Source organism: Corvus kubaryi, unplaced genomic scaffold, assembly GCF_017639235.1.
Source record: "Corvus kubaryi isolate FWS band 111438036 unplaced genomic scaffold, C.kubaryi_AGA036_p1.0 133, whole genome shotgun sequence".
NCBI lineage: Eukaryota > Metazoa > Chordata > Aves > Passeriformes > Corvidae > Corvus > Corvus kubaryi.
Genome location: NW_024580667.1, coordinates 20,576,402 through 20,602,341, shown reverse-complemented (window position 1 = coordinate 20,602,341; position 25,940 = coordinate 20,576,402). Strand labels below are relative to the sequence as shown.

At 36.1% G+C, this 25,940-nt stretch overlaps 1 protein-coding gene across 6 annotated transcripts in view; it reads right to left on the bottom strand.

Moving 5' to 3' along the window:
* The window catches only part of MYO16 (myosin XVI), a 367,375-nt gene that overhangs the window by 59,547 nt on the left and 281,888 nt on the right, over window positions 1–25,940 (bottom strand). For all 6 annotated transcript variants that reach the window (XM_042038442.1, XM_042038458.1, XM_042038424.1 and 3 more), the window contains exons 25-27: window positions 23,343–23,518; window positions 18,922–19,002; window positions 18,456–18,661 (exon numbers count right to left, since the gene is read on the bottom strand). In XM_042038442.1, the coding sequence (XP_041894376.1) occupies window positions 18,456–18,661; window positions 18,922–19,002; window positions 23,343–23,518 (463 nt within the window). The remainder of the gene's footprint in view (window positions 1–18,455; window positions 18,662–18,921; window positions 19,003–23,342; window positions 23,519–25,940) is intronic.

Below are 25,940 nucleotides of genomic sequence, written 5' to 3'. Positions count from 1 at the left end.
AGGGAGGAAGATATGTTTTCAGTATGTGTCATACAACTTATGCCTCCTAAGGAGTAATTCATAAGAAAGTGACATTGACAAAAAATGATTTTCATCCGTCTGAAATAAATTTTCATTGTGAACAAAAGTCATGTAGCAAAGAGACTTCCAGGAACTTGATCAGTTTACACTACTGGAGAGAAGTTCAAGAGGAGACTTGATTATAGCATTGAGTACCTTCAAAGACAGAAAATGCTAGATATAAAAGGGCTCTATGATGCACCAGATAAAAGTATCAAGGAAGGAAGTAATACAAAGTCCAATAAAGTACAAAATTCAAATTTTAACTGTGGACTTATTAAATTTACTGTAATGTATTACTAAGGAAATGGATGAATTTTATACATCTTAATGCTACATATTATTACTATACTTTCTTGGAGGTATTCCTCTGTCTAGATCTGACTTCATGTAATGAGTCAGAATACTTTTTCGTTAGAAAAAGCCAGGCTTTGGTAAGGACACACTTTGCAAACATGTCACTTTTGATTAAACTCCCAGTGAAAGCCTTAAGTTTTCAAGTTTGTGCGATAATTACATTTCCTGACATTTTATTTATTTATTTATTTACTTATTTAACAGCTGAATTCACCTACAGCTCTGCTGCAACCCAAAACTGTGCTGTCTCGGGGCCCCTCGCACACACCATGGTGGGCAAAGCTGCAGTGCTGGAATGACTCCAGGGACCTCACTTTTCCCAGAAGCTGTGGCAACTCTGGAGCAACATCTGCAGGTAAGCTGCTCTAGGACTGAATTTCACCTAGACTTCCAGTTTCATGTAGCTGCAAGGACGCTTGAGTATCTCAGCTCCTGCAGCCTGGAAAGATTCTCTTGTCTGGTAGCAGTCCTGCTGAGGACTCCATGGCTAAATCTATACTAGTAAATGAGAAGTGAGAGGGACTGTTTCTCTGGCATAGGAACCATCTGGCAAAACCCTAGCCTGGTGATTTACTTATGCAGTTAGTATTATGTAATCTGCTTTGTTCTATTAAAGTCTGTCCCCTTCCAATAGAGTGTAGCGACATCTAAGCTGCCTTCTTTGACTGATCACTAGACTGTCCTGGCTCCCAAATTGTACCCAGGAATTGTTTGGAGGAATGCTGGTAAGAAGGGTCCAAAACTTCACCACAGATCATTTTATTTAGTCTCACACTCCAGATTAGCATTAGAAAACTGGGAATAGCACTTTCCCAATATTCCACTAGCTGTAAGGTCACAAAGACATTTGTTTTATAGACTTCTATTAAGGCTGGGGTCACCCTGTCTCCATACTTGTGTCAACAGGGTTTTCTTAGAAATCATGGGCGATCAGAGACGTTAAGCGAGACAACTGCTGGAAAGCTGAGCAACTGCTGACTGAAACAAAGATGATTAAGCATTGACTCACAATGCATGAAGAAGTAACTGCAAAAGTGGTCAGCCTGAAACTCCCTCATAGCAGAAACCCAAAGAAACATATTTCTCTCCTGAAACAAAGCCGAATTAAAATTTAAGAGGTTGAAATTCTAAGTTTGACTCAAGTTTTCTTTAAAGACATCCAAATGATAGGATCCAAGGATAGCCGAACACTCCTTACAATCTGTATTATACAGGAGGCCAGACAAAAATGATCCACTGTTTTCTTCCAGCTTTTAAAGTTTCTGAAATTCCACCACATTACCCTGGAAGTCTAATCAGAGTTCACAATCCCCTTCTATCTGTTAAAGCAAGCTCTATCTTAGAAAAAGAGGATGGGCTAATGGTTCTGGTAGTAGAGAAAGAGGTAACTATGGAAATTTAACTCTGCCATAAACTTCCTCTGTGAACACAGCAGGACATTTGGAAGATGATCTAATTTTGCCTATGTTAGAAACTAAAAAACTGTGCTCCAAGCCTGAGTTAGTCACCTTGTTCTTCATACAGTCTGTGAAGACAGGTATTTCCACGAAGTGACCTGTTCTGTGCATGCTAGATAGTTTTGATAAAATGAGAGGACATTGCCCTCTGGAGGTACCTTTCTCCACTGGCCACAGGTGGACTCAGAGGAGAAGTCCAGACTGGATGCATTCATTCTGAGTGACAGAGGGGAAGCTTACCCCTATGCCTATTTGTCTAACTGAGCTACTCATCCTGCAGAGTAACTAACAGAGGGTCTAAGAGACCTTCCTTATTTGTCTTATCACTCTGGCTCAAATCTACTGGCTAAGCACCCAGAATGAAAAAGTTCCTTTAGGTTCTGTGTTATCATCTGCGATCAACCATTTTCATCTTGTATAAGGGTAAGAACAACACAAAGTTTGCAGCTATTTTTCAGCCACAATGGTTGCCTGATTTGACTGCCACTCCAGTTGTGCATATACCTGTGTCAATGCCAGGGAATTAATGGAAGTTCCTGAATGAATGGGAATAAGCTGACTACACCTGCTGGTGGCAGCCCAAATTTGTCCTGGACAAAAGTGGTGGTCTTACCATAAGCTTATATGATTTCTTCTGTACTTAGTTTTAAATGAGTGAAAATACTAAAAATTTTTTCTTTAAACTGACAATGAACTAAGATATAAAGAAAGAAATAAAAACTTATAAGTGTGACATTATTATCAAAATGCAAAATGACCCTTCTTTTGGGTATCAGATACTTTTTTGTGGTTTGACCTTGTGTTTCCATGTAGACACAATAATTTAATATCATCTTAAATTTAATCATTCTCAGGAATAACAAAAGAACTTATTTTTCAGAATTTATTCTATCACAGAAATTAGTTATAAGAATACTGAAATTATGGTGCAGGCTCGTATAGATAAACTTGAATTACTTGCAAGAATGGGGCTTGCTTCTGGAGAAATGCAATCTGGAGAGTCTTTGAAACTTTCCCTTTCAGAGAATTCTTCCCCTACCACTCCCAGTCTTAGTTCACTCTGACGTGAATGAACAAATCCAATTAAGTACAAGACTTCCTCCCACCTGACATGCCACACATTTTGCCCCCAGTAGATAATGCAGAGTGTATTTGTAAGGCTTTAGAGAGGATCCTGAGGAATCTGGAAAACATACTTGGTTCTACCTTGCTAAAAAAAGTATTTAATCCTGTGAAATACATTTCAGCTAAACTTAGATCAACAAGTTACTTGTCTAGACTTTCTTAAGGTTCAGTAGAATAGAGTATTCTGGTGTCATATTCCTTACTGTAGTATTGATGTTTACAATAGGTCAGACGAAAGGTGCACTGTAAGACCATCATGTCTTTCTGCTGAGTATAATGGTGCTCTTGTCTCCAGCCCAGACAGCTAATATTAGACAAAATGAATCTCCTTCATAGCCAGGAAGCTAAAAAAGCACAGTATTTCATGGCTAGCCAGAGCAACTCATTCACTAAGGGATCCAAAATAAAATACAAAACAGGGAGATCTAAAGGATTAATTTGAATCAACACCACTCCACTGACAAGTAAAGACTAATGTAGTGTTGATTAGGAAGCAAATGCAAAACCTCTTCTAGTTACAAGCTGAGACAGTGAACACTACTATCAGGGTGAAGGGGGGTCTCTCCAGTGCCCATCCACATGACATCAGTGTGAGAGAAGATGCATTTTCCCCAGCTTTTTCCCTCAGCACCCTCCTTGTCCTAACTTGTCATTTTCACAGACATAAACAGAAGAAAGACATTCTGGCTAGACAGGCTCACACTGTGAGCATGTACAGACTGGCCAGGATTCTCTGGTGTTGCAGAAATGTGCTCTGACCTCTCTTCCTTTGCTTTTGAATGATGTGCTCTATCAGGGAGATTTTTTGTTTGTTTGGAGTAGATACTGCTGCCAATAGCTTGTGAATATGGAAAACTCGGTTCTCTTGGGTCTTCACAGATAAGGATGTTATCTAATCATTTTCTCCCTCACTTCCCTAAGTGCACAGCTGACAAGATCCAGCAGGCTGTTTTTCCCCAAGACAAAATATTCCGCAGTGCAGGTTATGGCACAGTAACCCACAGCAATATTCTAAGGCTCATCACGCTATTTGATTTACATGGAGTGTGCACAAATGGGCTGTAGGGCTGTACTCCCAGTTCTGTATGCACAGCAAATCTTTAAGCATTGGAATAAACACAACTCACTCAATTGCAATAGCACAACGTGATAGAAGACATTAAAGGAAGAAACACGGCAAGTACAAAGGGCACAAAAACAAGCAGCTCCAAATCAACAGCTTAATAAAAGATGTCTTTGAACTGAAGCCACAGAGCTATTTTGTTGTTTTTTTGGTTTTGCTATTCTTTTTCTCAGGTCTCTCTCTTGCCTAATTAAGAAAGAAACACCAAAAATAATAGTTCGAGGCAGCTAATGACTACAATCCAATGTCCTCAATAAGAGGATAGTTTCTAACACCACAAGTCAAATCTTGCCTGCAGGCAATTCCGTCTTTCCACGTCTTGTTGCTTAAAAAATAAAAATCACATATGGCTGGCAGGTAACTGCTTTAAAAGAGTGCTAAGTTATGTAGTTTTAAGTTTTAAATATCCAAACACAACTTACGTAAGGAAAAATGAGTGAAACTCCTGTCAGTGTAATTCATTATGTTATAGTTTCATTTTCTCTTTCTTTTCCTTGCTACAATGTACTCTGTTTGCCAAGATAAACTGGTATGATTTAGTAAGATCTATTCAAAATGTAGTGAATAAAAGTCAGCAATCAAAATTAAATTGTGTTGCATATTTCTGCTAGGAGAGATGCAAAAATTGCCATCATAAATGTTCAGGTTGTGCTGTCTTGGTAAATTTTTTTCCCTTTCTATACTTAATTTTCTCTTTCTTTGACAATCAGTAATTGTTGATATCTGAAGTATGTTAAAGAAATGGACTTTGTTTGCCAAACTTTTCACTATGTACTTATAACTCAGGATTTTTAGTTTTGTTTGTTTGGATTTGGGGAGGATGGGAAGAGTGGCTTAGGTAAGGTTTATATTTGAAAAGTCTGTCAAGCGAGACCTGAAACATCTAGAGAGCCTATCTACTGAAGAGAGATATCTAATTTTTTTTTAAGTAAAAAATAAAAGTATGTCTGAAAAATTTTCAGTAGAAAACTTATAAAAGCAGTCAGTAGCAAAGAATAGGATGGAATTTTGATTAATATAACCTTTATACAAAGGATACATATTAATTCATTCCACTTCCCTCTGTTATATTCTTTTTTTTTTCTTGAAGGAACAACCTAATTATTTTTGAAATATGAGGAACATGGGAAATTCCAGATAATTAGGAAAGAGGAAATAGATTATTGTAGTTTCCAAGAAAACAAAAGTGATTCTTTCAATCTCCTTACAATATATATGACATAAATATCTCAACATAGATCATAAATATTAACAAACAAAGCAGGTATTCAAAATTTTTGAGAGAAATCTTTGGATGTGGAGAGAAAAAGATGCTTTTAGAAATGACAGATTACATCAGATAGACTGCATTTTCGGCTTATTTTATAGGAGCAAAAAAATACAGTATAAGAAGACTAAAGGTTCAACTTTTTATGAAAAATTTTGTACCAAGGCTGCTTCATACAGAATTACAGAAATAATTCAGAATGTTGAAAATGTGAGCATGAAGTGCAGTGTACCTGAGACAATGAGTAAGTATATATGGCAAGGAACCAAAACTTCAAATTACCTGCCTACCATACAAGAATTATTTTTTTTAATATCTTAATTGATATCAAGCAACACAGTCTGGAATGAATAGATGTGCAGACCAGTAAGAATTAAGGGAGAAAAAATAAATTACAGAAATTTTGGAAAGACTGCAAGCAGTTTTATTCTTTCTGAGTTAATCTGGCACATAAACATTTCCTGCCAGGAAGAAATCTGCAAAGTAATAATGCTAAAAGTGATCTTACAGCAAACTGACCAGTTATCATAGATTTAACATATTTTTATATACACTGCTGGATTTTTTTTCTGGTAAAATTTACTGATTATTTACTTCAACAATTGAAAATTCACTTTCTATACAAGGGAGCATAGGAGAATATATAGTGTGCTTTAATGTGTCTGTGGAAAAAGGAGAATATACTTAGAGGGACAATAAATGGCATGTAACTGAAATAAAAGAGCAAAATTCAGGACTAAGAAATAAAACTAGAAAAATACTCAGAAAATCTCCAGAACAAAATTTTACAATGACTCAAATGTGAGTCAGCCACTGGGCCAATGTAGAGCTCAGTACAGACTTTTGAGGGAGGGTCATGACTGTGAAATCCACTGGATCAAAATACCTTTGCTGAAGCAGCCATTTGGGATGTTTTAATTTAGACTGAATAAAAAGTAAGACAAATTTCTCATACAAAGATAGTTCCTTATGATAGATGATAAATGAATTGGAAGAATTATTTTTTCCTGAGTTTTATGGGGTTTTTTCATTAGACTTCGTGACCCCCAATCTTTTCTAGATCTGAATTTCAGTTTCTGAAGAGAAGTAATGAAGATATGCATGTCTTAATCCTGGAATATTTATTCATATACTTCCTGTAATTAAGCAGAGGCTTCCTCATCTCAGACAATGTGGCAGCAGAATAGTGAGTAGAATATAAATTATAGTTCAGCTCTTGGGATTAGTGGATTCAACTATGCAAATAAAAAATATGAATTCATAACATCTGCTAAAGATTCGCCTTACAATACTTTTTGCACCACCTTACTTAAAGCTGACATTCCCATTCCATATTGATAAAGCAATGTAAAACATATTTACTTTAAAAATTGGCAAAAAATAACACATTATCACAGAAATAGGCTAGCATTGAGCAAACAAGCAGCTCTTAACATCTACAGACATATACATCTGATTCTACCTCAGCAAACATTTCCATTTAGCTCTTGATAGGTAGGTCTTTTCCACAGCTAACTACCTCATCATGCTTGGGCACTCCACCAACATGCACATGGGGTCATAAGATGCTTCACTGTGCACAGAAGATATGGACTATAGAATAAATTTAAATTTCTTTGTTAACCTGATAATTTGATTCTGTTTAACACAGAGGTGCTGTAGGACTAGTGTCCAATGAAGCTCATTTTCTTTCTCTACAGACACAGCCATGTGATAATAGGGCATCGAAATCAAAAGTCCTTCAATTGAAGCACCAAGGTGGGCTTGTACAGCATTCCCACTTGGTCTCCTGGTGAGATTGCTACTTCAGTGGCTCAGTGTTTGCCAAACAAACACTGCCCAGCTCACTGGGAAATATACCGAGATAGATGTATATTGCAGAAGAAGAAAGTAAAAACCAAAGTCAAATGGAAATTGTGATATTAAAGAGAAATAGGATTAGATTTGCTGTTCCACCTAGATAATGCTTTATTTCTTCATTCCTTTTGGTTTTTTTTTTCTCCTGTGCAACTGGTACTTAGTCAAAGAGAAATGGGAACACATAAAGCCCTTCCCACAATACTCACTAGTTGCTTAGACAACATTTATTGGGATTATGGGGAAGGATTTTTGGACCTTTTTAAACCATACAGCAAAATAGCTTCTCTGTGAGATCATCTCTACTTCTACTCTCTTCTGTGGGAGCTTCCCTTGTGCCTCTGAACCCTGTGAGTACTATCAGTCTGGGTAACAGGAATCCTGGCTCTGGATTGTATAATGGCTAGACAACTGTACAAAAGCAACATTTTTCAAGATAGGCTAAGGTCGTCCCCCTTGCATACTGTGCCAAGAGTGGACCAGATTCTGCTCTCATTTAGAGTGGAGTACAGTTGGAATAATTCTGCTAAAACAGATGATAAATTAATGCCACATTGGTCTAAACAAAAAAGCAAAGTAAGGTCCAGTGATTAAGATGCATAGAAGGATTTTACGTGCATGCTTGCGTAAGATTTTGTGTTTGCTCTCAGATATCACCAGTATTAGCTGCCTACTATTATTCAGCCTGACTAGGAAATCTAGCTTTAGGAAGAGTCATTCCAGGTGCTTCTGCTGAAGATTGAATGGTTGTAAAGAATATCAAGATATGGATAAGGAGAAAAAGGGTGCCATGGATATCTGAGTTGAGTGGAAAGAATTTAACAGCTGCAGAGCCATGGAAAGAAGAAACAGCAGGAGGGCCACAGTTGTTTTTGAGTCTGAGGCAGCTGGACTGCATCTATACAATTCCTATGACCTATACAAATCCTATGAACATAAAAAAGCAGCACTCAAGAGCAACTAATATTTTTCTAAGCACTGAAAGCACGCAGTTATATTTAATTAAGCAATAAATAACAAGGAATTATTTAAATATTATACAGTAAAATTAATCTATGCAACAATTTGCACTTTAGTCTGATAATTCAAAGTTCCTGCATAGTGCCACTGGCATAAACTAATGTGTTGCATACTTACTTCTTTAAAATATTTATTTTAAATATATGCTGTTTGTACTAAGAGGTCAATAATTCTAACAAGCATTTCCTTAGAAGAGTTTCAAGGTATCAAGGATTAGTGAAAATATTAGTAGTTGATAATATTTTAACACATTTATTTCTATGGCAAGAATTTAACTGAACTTCTTACTACCACACATAAATCTATGTCCATTATCTTTGTCATTATGTAATGTCAGCAAATTATGAAGTACTCAGTAATGATTTTCACTGGAACCTTAAGGTTCTGAAATGAAGTTATTAGCTGCTTGTTATAGGCACATGGAACTCAGTCAGCTTGTGAGATATGGGTCAAGAACTTTCATTATGCTTATTTGCACACAAATATAATTCTATCTACTTTTATAATCCATGCTTTTAGTTTAAATCCAGTGCTGTGGTAGGTATTTTAGTACCTTGTGAAAACATTTCTCCATGTTTAGAAATAGCGCAAGCTTTAAAATTCACAGATTTAAAACATGTGTAGACTTTCATAAGGATTATATTATTGTATTATAAGGATTATATTATTATTATTAAGGGTTATTTAGTGATCTAATAAACAGTTAAATCTGAGGGACAAGAAATGTCAAGTGCTAGTGGAAACCAGAGGTACCAAGGGTGGCACTTAAATCTAGAAATGAAATAAACATTTTAAAATTTTACAGATCTTAAAATAAAGAAAACCACAAGAACTGCTGAAACAGTTCAGCCAGAATTATGCATGTGTGTGCCCAATAGATTTATGATTGCCTAAGGAAATTAATATAGTTGTATGCACTTAAAAGCGGAGGGAGAACAATACCTTGAGATTCTCACTGAAACAACCTAAAAGCCAGGACATTCTCTATTGCACAAAACAATAGACTCTGCAAGAAGCTTCACTAAGTTCTGTGCATTCTATACTACATGTACTATATGTAAGATTATTTAGATTGCACACCAAACATTTGAAAGTAAGGCACCATCAGACTTAACTGACCATGTCATCTTTAGTTCCCTGTATCTGGCTATTTAATGACCTAATTACATCCTCCTGCTCAAGGGACCCCTTTTCTTGTCAATCTTGTTGAACTGCTAAGTGTATGACAGACATGAATAATTCAACTGACTTCAATAGTTTACACACATTTACACACGTTTTTAATTGTTTTAGCGAATGAGGGTTGCAACATAACATTCTCAAGATGCCCAGCAAACAATGTTGATATTTATTTTTGCCTTCAAAATACAGCTAGATGCCTTCTAAATAAAGTCAGGTGTCTGGCCTTCCACTGAAAACTCCAGTCCAAAGAGAAACCATTTTCTCTTGTAGTCAGTCATTTGTGCACTGTCAGTAAGCCCCAAAAACAGCAGCAGCTTTATCATCCTCACAGTCCAAACTCTGTGACGTGTAACATAAGGACTGATATTTTGTATTTACAATACTAATTCTGTGGGCTAGAAAACTGATGATACCATGGTATAGCTTCAAAAACTGCATCTGTCTCATCTCCAAAATGTTCTCTGATTTTTTAGTGCCTGTTACAAAGCATTAATTCTTTCCGTTGCCATAGAATGGAGCTACACTGAGTCTGTGAAATACATGCAAAAATGGATAAACCTAAAACAAGTCAGATTAATCCCATCCTAAAAGTGACCGCTTTTTTTATACCCTATAAATTAAGTCCTGGTTAATTAGACATTGGCATATGAAGTTTTGTTACGCATTTTTTGTTTTTAAAATATCAAAAAGGACCTAACAGGGATAATGGAGCAAACAAGCCAAATGCATACAAAGAAACAACTCCAAAGGGGATAAACCAGAATAGTCTATCTACAGTCAGACTATGTGGAAAGAGCTATTTCATTTTTCCATAAAATGAGTAGCCTGGTAACCCCCACTACGCTATCACATTGTGCAAGTAGATTTGAAACGGTCTGTAGCCTCTAACACAGTCCCAAATATCTAGTTACATCTCAGCAATTCCCCAGGGTGATTTACTCCAATTCCAGGCTTGTCAGGGAGAATGTCAGAGCATTCTGGGTTCTGGTCATCTCTTACAGTATCATCAACCCCTATCAGTAAGATTTCATGAGGGATTACTAATTTAGAGTAATTCTGAGTGCTGTAAATGATCCTAAACTGGGTTCCCCTATCAGAAAGGTTGGTAAAAGGAAAAGATAAAATAAAAGCTGGGGCTAGAAAAAGGAAGAGGGTGTCGGCGATCTCTGACAAACGGGATGGGGGGCTTAGACAAGCGTTCCAGGAGCCTTTTATTATTTTATTTCAGCATCAGTCTCACAAGAGATGGTACCGGGCTCATGCACCCGAGACATCTGAAAACTTCCTGGTTGCAAAGCATTCTTAAAAGCTTTTTAGCCAATAGCATGCCTCTAAAAGTTACAGACATCTGTCTTAACGAATCCTTAATAAAGCATGTACATCTATTGTACACAATAGTAATTTGTTATGCCTTATATAATAACACACAATATCTCATTATTAAGCTTAAACTTATCTATCTACCTAAGCATACTTTTTGCAACTTCAACATCTATCTAGGCTAAGCCTAAGAACTAACCATTGTCTTTAATGTCCTTGTCTACAAGAGGAGACACTCAGAGTGATGGTGTTTGCCTTCCCAAGTCCCCAGTACGCATGATGAAATACCTTCCTGGAGACAGCTGAACACCTGTCTGCCAATCAGAAGTAGAGAATGAATTCTTTATTTTTCATTTCTTGTCTTCTCTATTCAATTATATTTATTTTAAACTATGAGTTTTCTAACTTCTCTCCTAGTTCTCTCCCCCACCCTGCTGAGGAAGGAATGAGCTAGTAGCCATGTGGGGTTGACATGCCAGCTGGGGTTAACCAATGACACTTCTTTATCCAAGTGCTTTATTGGGGGTGCTGGTGGATGAGAGGCTGAACATGAACCAGCAATGTGCAGAAGTCCAGAAAGCCAGTGGTATCCTGGGCTGCATCAAAAAAAGTGTGACCAGCAGGTCAAGGGAGTTGATCCTGCCCTCTACTCTGCCCTTGTGATTTCCCATCTGGAGTGCTGTGTCCAGCTCTGGAGTCCTCAGAACGAGAAGGGCATTGACCTGTTGGAGCAAGTCCCAAGGAGGGCCATGAAGATAGTTAGAGGGCTGGAACACCTATTCTATGAAAACAGGCTGAAGGAGCTGGGGCTGTTCACCCTGGAGAGGAAAAGGCTCTGGAATGACCTTACTGTGGCCTCCCAGTACCTAAAGCTGGCCTACAGGAAAGCCAGAGAAGGACTTTTGACACGGGCAGGTAAGGATAGCACAAGGGGGAATGGCTTTAAACTGAAAGAAGGCAGGTTTAAATTAGAGATTAGGATGAAATTCTTTGCTGTGGGATTGGAAAGGCACTGGAACAGGTTGCCCAGAGAAGTTGTAGATGCCTTTTCCCTGGAAGCGTCCAAGGCCAGGTTGGATGTGGCTCTGAGCAACCTTGTCTAGTGGAAGGTGCCCATGGCAGGTGGTTTGGAGCAACATGATCTTTAAGGTCCCTTCCAATCCAAACCATTCTATGATTCTATAGTAATTACCAAAATTGCCAAGGATGCAGCCATTTTTAAAATCACAGTTTTAAACTTCAAGCATGACCTTCATTCCTCACGGGAAGTTAGTCATTACCAGGTTTATGAATTTGCATTTAAAGTGCTCTCAAAACTGATGACTTTAAAATACTTCATTTACTCACCTTTGCTTGCATTCTGAAAGAAAGACAAACAAAAACGATTACCCTCCATCAGAAATATCACTTCCAGCTCTAGGTCTGAAGCAACAAACTACACAAAGGCAAGACTGCCATTTGATATAAATTGATATCATTACATCTACTTTAATGAAATACTGCTTTTGTAGCACCAGTCAAATTACTTCTTGCTCTCCTTGCAGAGATTTAAGGTATCATGGCACGTATCAATGTAGTGCTGTATGAGATTACTGATACTGCATAGCAGACAATAAAGCTGAAAGGGCCAGTGTGATGATGACCCATCACTTTGCAATCTGCTCTGTACATCATTCTCACTGATGCCCTGAATAACTTGCTCATGAGACTCTGAAATGTTCTGCTGACTTTTTAAATTCAAAAATGATGTATTATAAAACATTATAACTTCCCTTCTTTCAAGAGGAAAAAAAGGGAGAGGGGAAAGAAAGAGAAAAAAGTGAACACCAAAATGCTTCTGGACAAAGGGAGTTCAGATATACAATGATGAGTCACACATATGATTTACAAACATAAACAAGACATCTATGCAATACATCATCAGCTAATAGCACGAATTTGATGAAAACATTAAAACAGCTATTAAAAATGGCTTCATAGGAAAAGGACAGACATTACTTGACAAAACAATGATATCAGCATTAACATAATCTTTCCTGAGAAAAAAAGATATCTCTTCAGAATGATCTCTAAGCAATTATTTGAAAGAGTTAATAATAATTTAGTGTTCTGAAGCGCTGAAGTTTTGATGCAAATACCACTATTAGAGCATTTCAATATCAATGAATGTTGCCCTGACTAGAAGTACAGATCTCAGGAACTGCAGTTCAGTGTAGCTCAAAGAATAAATTAAGAAGAACTTCATACTAAAATCAGAGGAAACCTGTAATTAAAACAGTTTTTGAACATACTTGTTTCACTCTCACTGCTATGATTACCATAAGAATCCATTATCATTGTGTTTCATATTCTTCCTTCCTAGTATTTCCTGTTAAAATGGATGTTTTGCCATCTTTGAAGTTACTTTAAAACAAAAAATCATCAGAATGTTAGCTGTATTTCCTTTTTTTTAATAAAGCTTACATGTGGTGATTTAGATATTTTTACCTTATTCATATAGGAGAGTGAGGTTAGATTATGAAAGGAGGGAGAAGAAGGAGAAAAAGAGGGGAAGATAGGGAAGAAGGGAAAGAAGAAGAGGAGGAGGAAGATGAGGCAGAGAAGAAGGAAGAAAGGATAGAGGACGAGGAGGAGGAGGATGAGAAGGAAGAAGGTATGATATCGTACCTCCAAGCCAGCATCGGACACTGTCTTAACAGGATAAATAACTACTTCAGACTGCATAAGCCTAGGTAAAATTAAAGTTTAGACTGGTGTAATTTAAGCCATTTAAAAAGATTATTAGATATAGTAAACCATAACATTCTAGTGACTTATGTCTTCTTGCAACAATACTGTAAGAAATGTCTCTACATACAGACATCAGTGTTCTCCTTCACACTATGAAATTTTGTCTGCTCTTCCGTGAGCAGCAACAGAAGGTAGGACGGGATCTCCATGATGGAAAGCACAAGGGTGGGATGATAGAATTAAACCCAGGAAAGACCATCTAGAAACCTGAGAGACAATAATGAAACTCCAAGAAACACTAAGAAAGTGCAGAAATAAATGCAAGCAACATCACACAAGAATTTGGGCTTTCTGAACAACATGGATTTACCAACGGAATCCTGCCTTTCTCATCTGCTAAGTGAAAGGCTCAATTTGCTTCTCAGTTCCAGTAATCCAAAGAGGTTATCCTGAGCTTCAACAGCTCTGAGTGGTTCCTATTAACTGGCAGGGAAGGCTAAAACAGATGTCTCATTTCAGGACTTGCGTGACTGGACCTTGCAGTCTCCACTGCTAAGCAATATCCCAGACACAAGGAACATGGGACATGTGAACCTCAGTTTCTAAGTTAGTAGCACATAAATTCTTCCTTGGGCAAGGAAACTGAAATACAGAGAAAAGAACTGGGTACAGTTCAGCAACTTGGTGAACAACATTAAAGAAGAAAGAGAGAGGAAACATTAATTTTAATTTCTAGTTCAATTTAGAGAACATGGAGTGTTTACATAGGAGGACGGTACCAAAAGCAATTTTTCAGAGGGAGTGGAACAGAGCATCTTATTGCCTCATTTTTACCTGAACATGCCTGAACAGCTGTATTCTTGTACTCCCTCATGGGTCTTTGATCACTTTAATTACTTTTAAAAATTTATATTCCAAATGGCTTTTACATGTCTTCCTTGAGCACCACGTGAGGTGAATGACACAAAAGTCAGCCAGGATCCATTTTATTAATTGATGCAAAGAGATTAGATTCTAGATATTAGGCTTGTATAATGAGGCTCTGTTTGTGCACCAGAGAGTTTCTGAGCCCCACTCTGCACTGGAAACAGAGCAGACACTTGATACTTACTTTTCTTTTTCCATGGCACTGACTAACAAAACCACAAAAACAATTACTGTTTATACTAATGTGCTTTTTGTATCTCTTATTTTAAACTAGATATATTTTAAATTAGAATAATTTAAAATTAGATATATTTTAAATAAGATTTCAAAACACTAAATATTGGAAAAAAACAGCCATCTGCAGACAGTTCCTAATTCCATGGCTATTTTACTGTTTTCTTTCTTCCAGGAAAAAAGATACTTGAGGATACTTTACCTATGTGTACAATTTGGGCTGCAAATTGGAAACTTTAAACCCTTTAAAAATTTGTTTGTGCCACTGCCTTGACTTAAAGAGCAAAGCTAGAATTTAAAAATATAGGTCGCTGAGAACCATTCTGAAGATACTAAGCAAAATACATGGGTGAACTTTTCCAGGAATGTAAAATGCATGTTACTCAAATTTTCTATTTTTAAGATAAAGTAAAAACTGATCCTTGTCTCTGCTCATAGAGCTTCAGAAATTGAGCCAACACTGCAGGTAAATTCAGCAGAAATACTGCATCTGGAGTTGGCAAATCTGTTAAAATCACATATATGATTTCTTAATGATCCTATTTTTACAGGATCTAATAGCATATGACCTTATGAATTCTCATTTTTATTATATATTCATTGAGAGTAAGTGTCACAGCTTCCATTTAATAACCAAGATTTCCACAAGATTTCTCTTCTGATCAACAAACTTTGGTGATTGAGGGGCTCACCTCACAACTGTCAGCTTTTATTTTGGTAAGACAGAAGCAGAACCAGTATATCCAAAAGGATAGCAACAGAAATAATGACTAATCTTTGTAGCCCAGGAAGATATGCTCTTACAAAATATGACCTCTCTTTAGCTACACTCCTTAAGCCATTGTAGGAGTTCAAATGCAACTCTTAAATATGTTAAAGACAAGCCATATTAATCCCTAATTAGATATCAATAGAAATTTACTCGAATTCATCCAATTAAGAATGCACTGCTACTGTCTGATTGCTGATAGAATACCCAGATATTACAATATTCCATCCCTTTGCCACAAAGTCCCCTAATACAAATACCCAAACATCCTGTCTTCTTATAAGCCAGCAAAAAAGAGGTTTACTTTTTTAATTAATAACTATTTTTAATTCTGACCACATTACCTATATGATAAGGAAGACCCAAAAAGTAAACGCACAAAACCTACAGGGATAGTGAGGGAGGATAATAATTCCCTATCTTTTGGGAATTCAAGTTGGGATCACAGCCACAAACTCTCTTTAGAACAGTAGACCCACCAGTTTGACAGCAAAGGAAATAAAAATTTGAAAGGTGAAAAACTCTATCAGCTTCAGGACTGTAAGCCTATATGGAAATATGACAAAATCATTTCTCGTTCCAAGTAATGAATAGTAAGACAAGACCAGAGTTTGGCTGAACAGACAAGACCAATACAGTTAACAAAACATCAACAAAACTAATGATCTGGTTTCTAAAAATATCCTGTCCAGTTACCAAGGCGATACAGAGTTGTAACACAAGTGAGAGCTTTTTAGGAAACTTTTTGAAAAGGTAACTCATAATCTCTGAATTCAGTATTTCTTTCTTACCTGTAGTCTATTGGCTCAAAAAACATACAGCATTAAGAACTGACAGTACTTTTGAAATGCAGTCTAATAATATATTTTCTGCTTAAAAATTTCATACTTTCAGCCAATTTCACAGTCTTAAATGATTAAATGGAAAGAATTATGCAAATACACTGAATGTGAATACAAAGGTTAACTTGTCATGGTGACTAAAGTGAGAAATTCACTCTTGTACAAAGGAAGATAAGCTATGGCCTGTGTGGCATGGACGGCTACTATAAAAAGCTTCACAATGCTGATGGTCTTTTTCAATATTGCTGGACCAAGAGCTCTGTGTTTCTATTTGTACACAAATCTAAAAATTCAGTAGTATTGAGAGATTGTATGCAGAGTGATTATTGCTAAGTTTTGAATAGATTCAACATATATTCACAGGGAATATTATAAAACAAGCTTCATTTTTGGTGACACCATGCTAGCCCCATCACTGTTTAATTCATTTTATGTATAACAATAAAATTATTATGACCTGGTGAAAATATGCAAAAATGGCAGGGGCTCAGCTGCAAAGAGCCTGTAAAAGTAATTTATTGTGGAGGAAAAGGGATAAAGATGCAGAGTAACAAAAGTAGAATACTTTAAAATAATAGCATAAATGTTGCTGGCATCATATTGTTGGGTTTTTTTGCTATTCTTGTTTTACTCTTGTTACTGCAAAGAAATATTTATTGTGACACACCAGATGTCCTCTAGACTTTTATGTAAAAATTTGTCTTTGGGAGGTGCTTGAAGGTGTGGATGAAAAAGACTGAAATGATATTTTTAACAAAACTTCTCAAAATTAAGAAAATATGCCAGACTTGTGCCTATACTGTTAGAGTGCCATTCTCTGGCACTGAAAATTATCTTTGTACACATGGTTAATCTCCTTTACCTTCCAAAAGAGAGCAGCAACCTCCATATTGCCCACCAGGATTGATCCTAGGTCTGTGGTAAATCCCAGCCTGAATCTGGTAATTGCAGTGAAAAAAGCTGGGTGGCAAGGAAGCAAATATCTGCCAGAAATCACAGTAAGGATCTAACAGTAGAAAAAATTGTGGCACTGTGCTCATGTAACAGTACCTTGAAGGTCCAGTTCAGTTATATAGAAATGGCTATATAGAGAATGCCCAAACAACTTCAGAACCTGAAAGCTTTCCCAAATCTCCCATTACGTGCATCTTCTCCTCAGCCAGCTGGTCCAGCTCGATTCACTCTGGAGGATGAATATTGTGGTAGGACAGAGACAGTTTACTTATGAAACAGATGGAATTGTAAACTCCTTTACTCCTCACTTTTTGAATATTTACAGAGAGAAAAACTTTCTGCCCAAGCAGTAATTTAACATCCACAACTTTTTCCAAGAAGACAAGTGAAAGTCATGTGTAAGCAGCTGACATTCTCATGCTGTTTCTCAGAAGTCAAGTAGTACAAAGGCCAGGTCATAACTGGTTGATATATCAATCAAGGAGCAGAACATGCAGAGAGAAGGAACTTGTGTTGAGTGCATGAGGCTGCTAAACAAACACTTCTTGGACAAGACAGTCCTCTTTCTTTCCTGAAACTTTTGAGAATATAAGTGACCCAAAACCCCAATACTGAACTGGGAATGGGGAACAAGATTTTATCTTCAGACAGAAGCAGAACTTTTTGTCTTTTCACATTAATTCAGTATGTCACTGATTTCTAACAACAATAATAAAAATGGAGTTGTGGTATGAGCATTCGTAACTCATGACCATGGTTAAACAAATCCTAGCCTATGAAATACAAATAATAAACCATGTAAATAATAAATTTGTAAATAATAAACATGTAAATGTCATGACATTTACATCTAGAAACCTGAAAAATTAGACTATTTCTCTTTCTCCTTTTTAATTACCTGCACACAATATGCAATATTTTATATTTTATAAATTAAAAAAACATAGCTCTTTTATGTCATACTTTTAAAACTTAATAAATTTTGCTGATGATCTTTATAAATATATTTCTACATATCAATATAAATTTTATAAATTTGTAAATTTATAAATGTATTTCTAAAGTTCATGATTCCTTCAATTAAAAAATAAAAAGCCTACACCCCCTGCAGGCAGACAAGATTTTCTCTGAAAGAAGTCTGAAAGACTCATAAGCAAAACAACATTGCAAGCACTACCAGAGCATGACAGAAGGTAAGAAAAAAGGTTTTATGGAACTTGAAAGAATTTACCTTGACAAGAAGTCTGTGAAAGAGAGACGTATTGGATACCCATGCCGTATAATTTTGACCATGTCTAGGACACCAATATACTGCAGTTGAGCAGACACATAAAAATTATCAAAAGTATCTGGCAACTTGGAGTTATTAGGCTTTATACAATGAATAGAATGTGGTGTGCAATTCTGCAGCTTCCCAATAATATCTGCAAGTGATTTCTGGGGAAAAAACAAACAAACATACAAACAATCAATCAAACAATTATCACTCATTCTTGTGCAGCAGAGACAATTGTTCAACACATATGCTCTTCTTAACTTTTAAACATCTTTTCTCAAAAGGCTTCACCAGATCATGCAAGTGGCTTTCTCAAACATAAGATTTTTCTTTCTTCCATTGCAATCTGAAGAGGGTAATCCTGCCTTTAAAACGTCTGGACCTTTTTTTGCAAATTTCTGTCTGTAAGAGGTTCACTGACCCTGAGCTGTACTGCCACAGTGGTTGGGCCCCCTCGTTCCAGTCGCTGAAGAAAAGAGGATGTTCCTTTCTTTTTCAGCAGCTGTGGAAGAGAAAACCACACATGCAAGAATTTTATCTCAAGATAGGCAGTACACCTTTGTCATTGTTGCAGTTTACTAATGAAGGCAAACATTTATACAAACACTGTGCCATAGACAAGGACTGAGTTTCAGAACGAAATGGGAAAGTGGATAAATATCCTCAGGTATTTGCAGAGTCATGACTGGTGAGTAAGTTTTGATTTCAGAAGCAGCTACATATATTATAAAGATAATATACCTTTTACAAATAACTGGGCAAATCAATGTCAATATGTTTTGGAACTCTGTTGCAGAAGCAGGAGTTGTGCAGTTAGTATCCTGCAGAGTCTGCCTAGTTGCAGCATAATTCTGTAACGCTGTAAGAAGATGCCGTATGCCTTTGGCAGATGTTTAAATGAGTAAATATGAGCGAAGATCATTTAAAAAAATCTTGACAGCAAAACAATGATATAGATATTTTTAAAAACTCTTCTCATTTCTTGCACATATGAACACAGTTAAACTTTTTTTTTTAAACACATTTTCACCCATTAGAAACATAAATTATCAATAGCTTCCTATTTCATTAGAACCAATGTTACCCTATACATCAGAATTGGGAGTGGAGAATGAACTTATTTTTCACTGCTCTACTTCCTATCTTTGAGACTAAAATGGCAATAATCATACTAAAAGTGATCTCAGAATTTAGGGACTTTTCTTAAAATTTCTACAGAAAAGCTGGCAAAATTATTGCATTCCAGGATTTGGCAAACCTTGAGAGATTTAAACCTCGTTATCAATGACAGCCTTTTCACCTCTGACTTTCCCATCACCTTTCTTCAGTCCACTTACCCCATAAAAATCCCTTTCTATTGAGTCAGCATGTTCTGGACTACTCCTTTTTCCAGTTTTATCAAAAAAGCATACATTTTCTCAGTTTGGCCCACTCAAGCCATCAAAAATATTGTAGCGCAAGCAATTTTCTACTCACCATGCTAAACTTTGGAGCTCTTTTTTATTTCACTTACTAGGATGCAGTAAGATTTTAAAGGCAAATTCACCCTCAACTTCAAAACTAAAAAGTAAAAGAGATCTGCTTGTTCCACTTTTTCTCATTAAAAAAACCACTAGCATGCCAACAACAGTTTTCAGTTAAAGTTTACAAAATAACTGAGGAATATAACCAAAATAGAATTTTCTCCACCTATGGATAATGCTGTCACCCCTTTCTCTCAATATTTAAATCAATAGACCAAGATTGTTTCCTGACTTCATTGGAGATCCAGCAAAAACGCTTTAGATGATAAAATTCCTGCCTGAATTTGTGTTACATATAACTTCCCATGGGAAAGAAATATTTGTTTCAGAGTGAGAGAGAGAAAACAAAGGAAAAAGGCAAAGACAAAAATCTAACTTAATTCAAACTCTCCAAACTTTGACATCTTCAGTCTTCAGCTATGGGCTAAGGAAAAAGACTGTATCACCAAAACTGTACCTCTCTATTACCCTCTAATATATAGCCTTACATTGGAATACCTTGTACCTCTAATCTACAGAAAAAAACCCCCACATATATGTAATTTTGTAATCTCTGTTAAGAAGCTAAAATCTCCTCTGAAAAAATCTCTAAAGACTTCTGCTGTATGAACTCTGAAACATACTAATTCTTCCAAAGTAAGTGAGGGGAAGACAACAGAGCCAAAATAAGTACCAGGAAAAGATTACAGAAAAAAAAGGGAGCAAGAGCTGATGTCAGTAAGAGTTGTGAGAGTGTCACTGAAGATATATTTTATTTAAAAGGGATGTGATCTTCCTAAGTCACAGAGGCTTGAGCTGGCATCCCCAAATTCTATGACTCCTTATGTGCTCCAAACTTCTGGCCAGCTAACAGATCTGTTCATGTCTGTCTTAGAATGGATGCATTGCTGTCTTGGATCCTACCATGCTAGTGTTAGTTCAAAGAGGCAGGCTATCCTTACTTGTCCCAGCATGCTCAACATCAAGAACAGAGTCATTTATGGAAAGGTAAGCAGATACATGGCCATACTTAGAGACATTTATAATTATATAACCTAGCAATTAACTTCGATTGTAGTTACAAGATGAAAGAGGAGGGGACTCACAACAAACTTCTACTTGACTTTAACTTGCCCGACTTCCCTTCCCTGGATATGATGGAATCTAGATGACTGCCCATACATAGTACCACATGTACCTTTCATTTTATGTTTCTCACTGCCTACAGTGTGATGTATGTTGTGACTCAAATTTCAGAAATAAAAGGAATGTCAGTCTCTGGTTGATAATTTTTACCTTAATATTTCTCCTTCTCCCCCTCCTCTTCTTTATTTTTTTTCCTTCGCTTTGTTGCCTTTAACCTCTGGATAAACTCCACTAAAAATGCAGTGGTTATGATTTTCCAACAAACAATAATTTTAATTCTAAGCTGATAAGAAAAAGCCCCTTACATTGCATTTCCAATTATAGTAATACGATAACAACCCCAAAATTATTTCCATCACTGTCCATCACTGCATATTTTCAAGTCTATATTGAAAAAGGGAAGAAATTATTTGGGACACCACAGTTATAGATGTGGGCTTGATCCATAATTGAATTTAAGCACTTATCTACTTCCAGCTACTGCATTAAGTACCTATTAAAAAAAAAACAAGTGTTGCCTTTTGCCACTGGAACAGCTTAGATTCCTAAAGTTCTGCTCCAGTCCTGCAGGGCAGCACACTAACTTGCTCAAATTAGGCCAACAGTATCTACAAACAATGCAGTGTTCTGTCTCACCTGCACAGCCCTTCTCAAAGCCTGTGTTTGAGAAGCCAAGCCATCCTTGTCTCTGCAGACAGATGAAGAACGAAATTTTTCCCACCTTCCAACTAAAGGTGGGAAACCTAAAGGTTTACAGCATTCTCACTGAAACTGAAATTTCGGACTTCAGATATCATGCTTCCCCAAAGGAATTGAATAAGTCTTCTGTCTCTCAAAAGAGTAACTACAGGTTAAAAGCTATTCTGGATATGTCAAAATCAGCATAATTTCAGAGATCCCAAATATGCAGTGTTTTGCCCTGGTTTGATTAGGCTTCTAACTTAGATGTGCTCTTCATACTTCCTCCCATGTAGGGGACTAGGATCTTCTTCACATCCTTAGGAAGCTTCATCAAGGAAGCTGTTACTACAGTGGAAAGGCACCTAAAGGCACCTTGTAATGCCTCAGCTGTTTGCTAAACATAGCCTTAAACCAACACCATTCACTTCAACTTAACTTTTTCCACTGAGATTACTGACAAGGACTGTAGTCAGGAATTATGCTGCTATCAGCAGGGGGACTATAAGGAAAGTCCCATTGCTATTCTATGGATGTACAAAGCCTTCCACAATGACACATGAGAACAGGCTCCTTAATCCCGTGACAGAATCAATTTTATGCAGCTGTAAAGCAAAAATAGAGTTGTAAGATTCAAGAAGCCTGGTGAGGCAGCGGATGTATTGTGAGAAGTGCGTGCTTCTTTTCTAGAAGGATGAATTCCAAAGCTCTGTCATGAATTAACTCCATAAATCACATTATTTCTCTTCAAGAGAGATGTTCCATGTGACACAAACAATTAATTTTCTGATAATCTTCAAAGTTTCCCTCCTGCTCCCCTTTTTTTTTTTTTTTTTGTTTGTTTGTTTGTTTGTTTGTTGTTTGTTGGTGTTTGGGTTATTTTTTTTTTAACTTTTTTGTCTGACTTAGCTAGCAGGAAAAGAGACAAGTTCAATAATGAGGAGAGTTTGATTTGGTTTCAAATTGCCTGGGAAAATTTACATATAAGAGACCATTTAAAATAACAATGTCAGCCAAAATTTAAATTTTGATCTTCATACAAAACCACACAAAACTGTATTTAGCAAACCAGAAATCTTCTCATGTTGATATAATAAATACATTAAGATTTTATTTTTGCATTTTCTATGTCTTAATTTACTCAACTATTAATCATAAAGTCAGTCAAGGAGACAAAACAAAGAAGTGTTCCAATACAGCCAAAAATTCATACGATTGCACTTATTGCTAATAAACCCTGGAACCAGGAAATCATGGAATGATTCAGGCTTGAAGGACATCATCATCTTCTCTGACCTTCTGCTCAAAGAGACCAAGAAAGAGATTCTTGAATCAGAATTATTAGTGTTCGTAAATTAGAACCTTTTCTCACTTTTGCTGCTTTAGTGTTGATACTAAGTACTAAATTATTTTAATAACTTAATAACTACAGAGAACGAAGCAGAGAACACTATGATTTCAGAAATGACAAAATAACAGAAAAATCTTCAAGGAGCAAAGAATCCTAGATTTCTACCTTGCTGAGTTCAATATACTTCTTTGCTTCTCCACTTGGACAGGTTACAGATGTTTTTTTACTGAGCAAGGCTGCTTTACATCCTTTGATTTTAAGGGAATGATATGGAGGAACAAGTGATCCAGTTTGTGTCAGTTTGGACTGGAACAATTGATTGATGACCACGTTTTCACTAGCTGAAAATAAAAAAAGAAAGAAATGCATGAAGATAAAATACAAGCTAGAAAATTATATATGTTGCATTTGTCAGTAAAAAGACATACAGTAGGAGAGAATTACATATGTAAACCTAAAACAAACGGACAAACCAAAAAATGAGCATTATCAATGTTATCAAAGAACATTCAATATCTGAAAATAGCAACAGTATTTTTAACATATTCAGGTCCTGTGCTGAACAAATAGAGGGCATAAACCAAAACCTTTCAGACTGATCTGTCTAAACTTAATTACTTATGGGATCATCACCTCTGAATTTCATTCCATTACAGACTCCCAGTTTATGCATCTATTATAGCAATGTAAGACATCAGTTTTGCACAATTTCCTAACATGTAGTATTTAGAAACAATCAGGGCACTTAACAGAAATAAATTATAGACACTATTGCACTGAAGAATTATATATACCCAAAATATGAGAAGGGATTTTAAAAAAAGGCAAGGCAAAGGACAGAACTGTAGAAAATTGGGTTTTTCTACATCGAGACAACACTTAAAAACATTTACAGAAAAAAGACAATTCCATGCATATATATTATTATTTTTACAAAATAAATACACTTCCAAGAGGTGCTTTTTAAAAAAAAAATCTGAATTTTAAGACAGATAGTATATTTTATCCTAATTTCAGTCTAATTATCCTTTATGAATTTATGGCCACAGGGTTTTTAAGATGAACATGACAATTGCTCGTACTACCACAGCACCAATAAGTGTTAAGAACCCGTTGTGTGCTACATCCTTAACCATCCTGAATTCTTGTTACTTTTTTTTTTAAGAACTAGCAAATTGGCATTATGATCACACCCATCATATGAATAAACAAAAAACCCCCAAAACCAGAAAGATGAATGGAATAAGCATCATAAATAACAGTTTAGCATGGCAGGCAAAAATCCTCAGTTTGTTCTTTAATAACTGTTTAAAGGTTTCTTACTGTATGCTTAAATGCAATATATTTGTTTCCCTTTTTCTGTGGAGATTACTATTCCTTACTTAACAAGGGCATTAAAATGATGAGGAAGATATTGAAGTAGATAACTGAAATTATTTCAGCACAATCAGTGGGCATCAATATGTTTAAATGTTTAAAATGTTTAAAATATAGTAAGTAGGATTAGGAGAGGCATAGAAATTACGCCTTTCAAATTAAAACAGATATATCCTATGTCAGTATTCTCTTCTGATAATTTTCAGGCAGGTATGTTCCACATTCTTACATATATATACATATTACTTTAATGTTATTATAGTTAAAAGTTTTGATTGAGGAAACAAAATTCAATGAAAATCAAAGGAAGCATGCACTTAAGTTATACACCTACACAGCTTATGAAACTGACTCTGAGGGAAATATGTCACTGACAGTCAACAGGTTTAAGCCTAAGTCACTTTAAAAAGATGGAACTTAGCCCTTAAGTGACTTACATGCTAGTAAATATTCTGCTCACAGAATTTTTCCATTACTTTTAATTGTTGTTATTATGACTCCTCAGTTGTATATATAGTCAGCCTCATCATATTAAACTTTTTATACCCAATCCAATCCTCCATTCTTGCCTTTTAACAGTTGCATGGCTGATTACACAAAATAGCAATGAAAGTGCAGAAAGAGACTATGTGAGGGAATGGGAGAATGCTCTCTCTCATTGAACATACTGGAAGTTGTCATGCTTTCTTAGGATTATATTCAAGAAAATTTCTTTCATTTCTTTCTTCATTCTGAATGTACACTTTTTGTGTTTAAAATGCATCAATTATTTTACTAGGGAGCTAGGCTAATATTACAGTAAAATTGCTAAAACTCAGGCAGGCCCCTATTTCTAAGGAAAGAAATATAAGTACATAATATATTAAGTGAAAGACACTACAGTGGTTGGAGAGAAGACAAATGACACCTCAGGGTGCACTGGAATTTCCCTGAGGAAAATGTTTTGGTTTTCTTCAGAGAAAGGAGAAATGATACAGGTTTTTATTAATCCAATTATGATTAATTAATTAACTAATTAACTGCATTATTAGGCATAATTTTACAATATGCACACCGAAAGGCATTTAATTTTGCATTTCAATGGACATTTGTATCTGTTCACTGAAAAACATAAGAACGCCCACAAGTTACTGCTTTTAGAAGGGTACTTGAGCAGTGGAGCACATCCCACTGCAGCCTCTATGATTTTGGGAGCCTAATTTCCTTTCCCTATTTTCTGAGCTTTATTTTTGCTTTCGTTCATACTCATTGTCTTCTGTAAGTCATTCTCACCTATCATACTACACCTTCTTGTTCTCTACATCACATCACATGATAAAGATGCTTTATGTTCATGAATCTAAAAGCTTTTAAATTAGAGCGTATTTCAAACAATACTGTATGTAC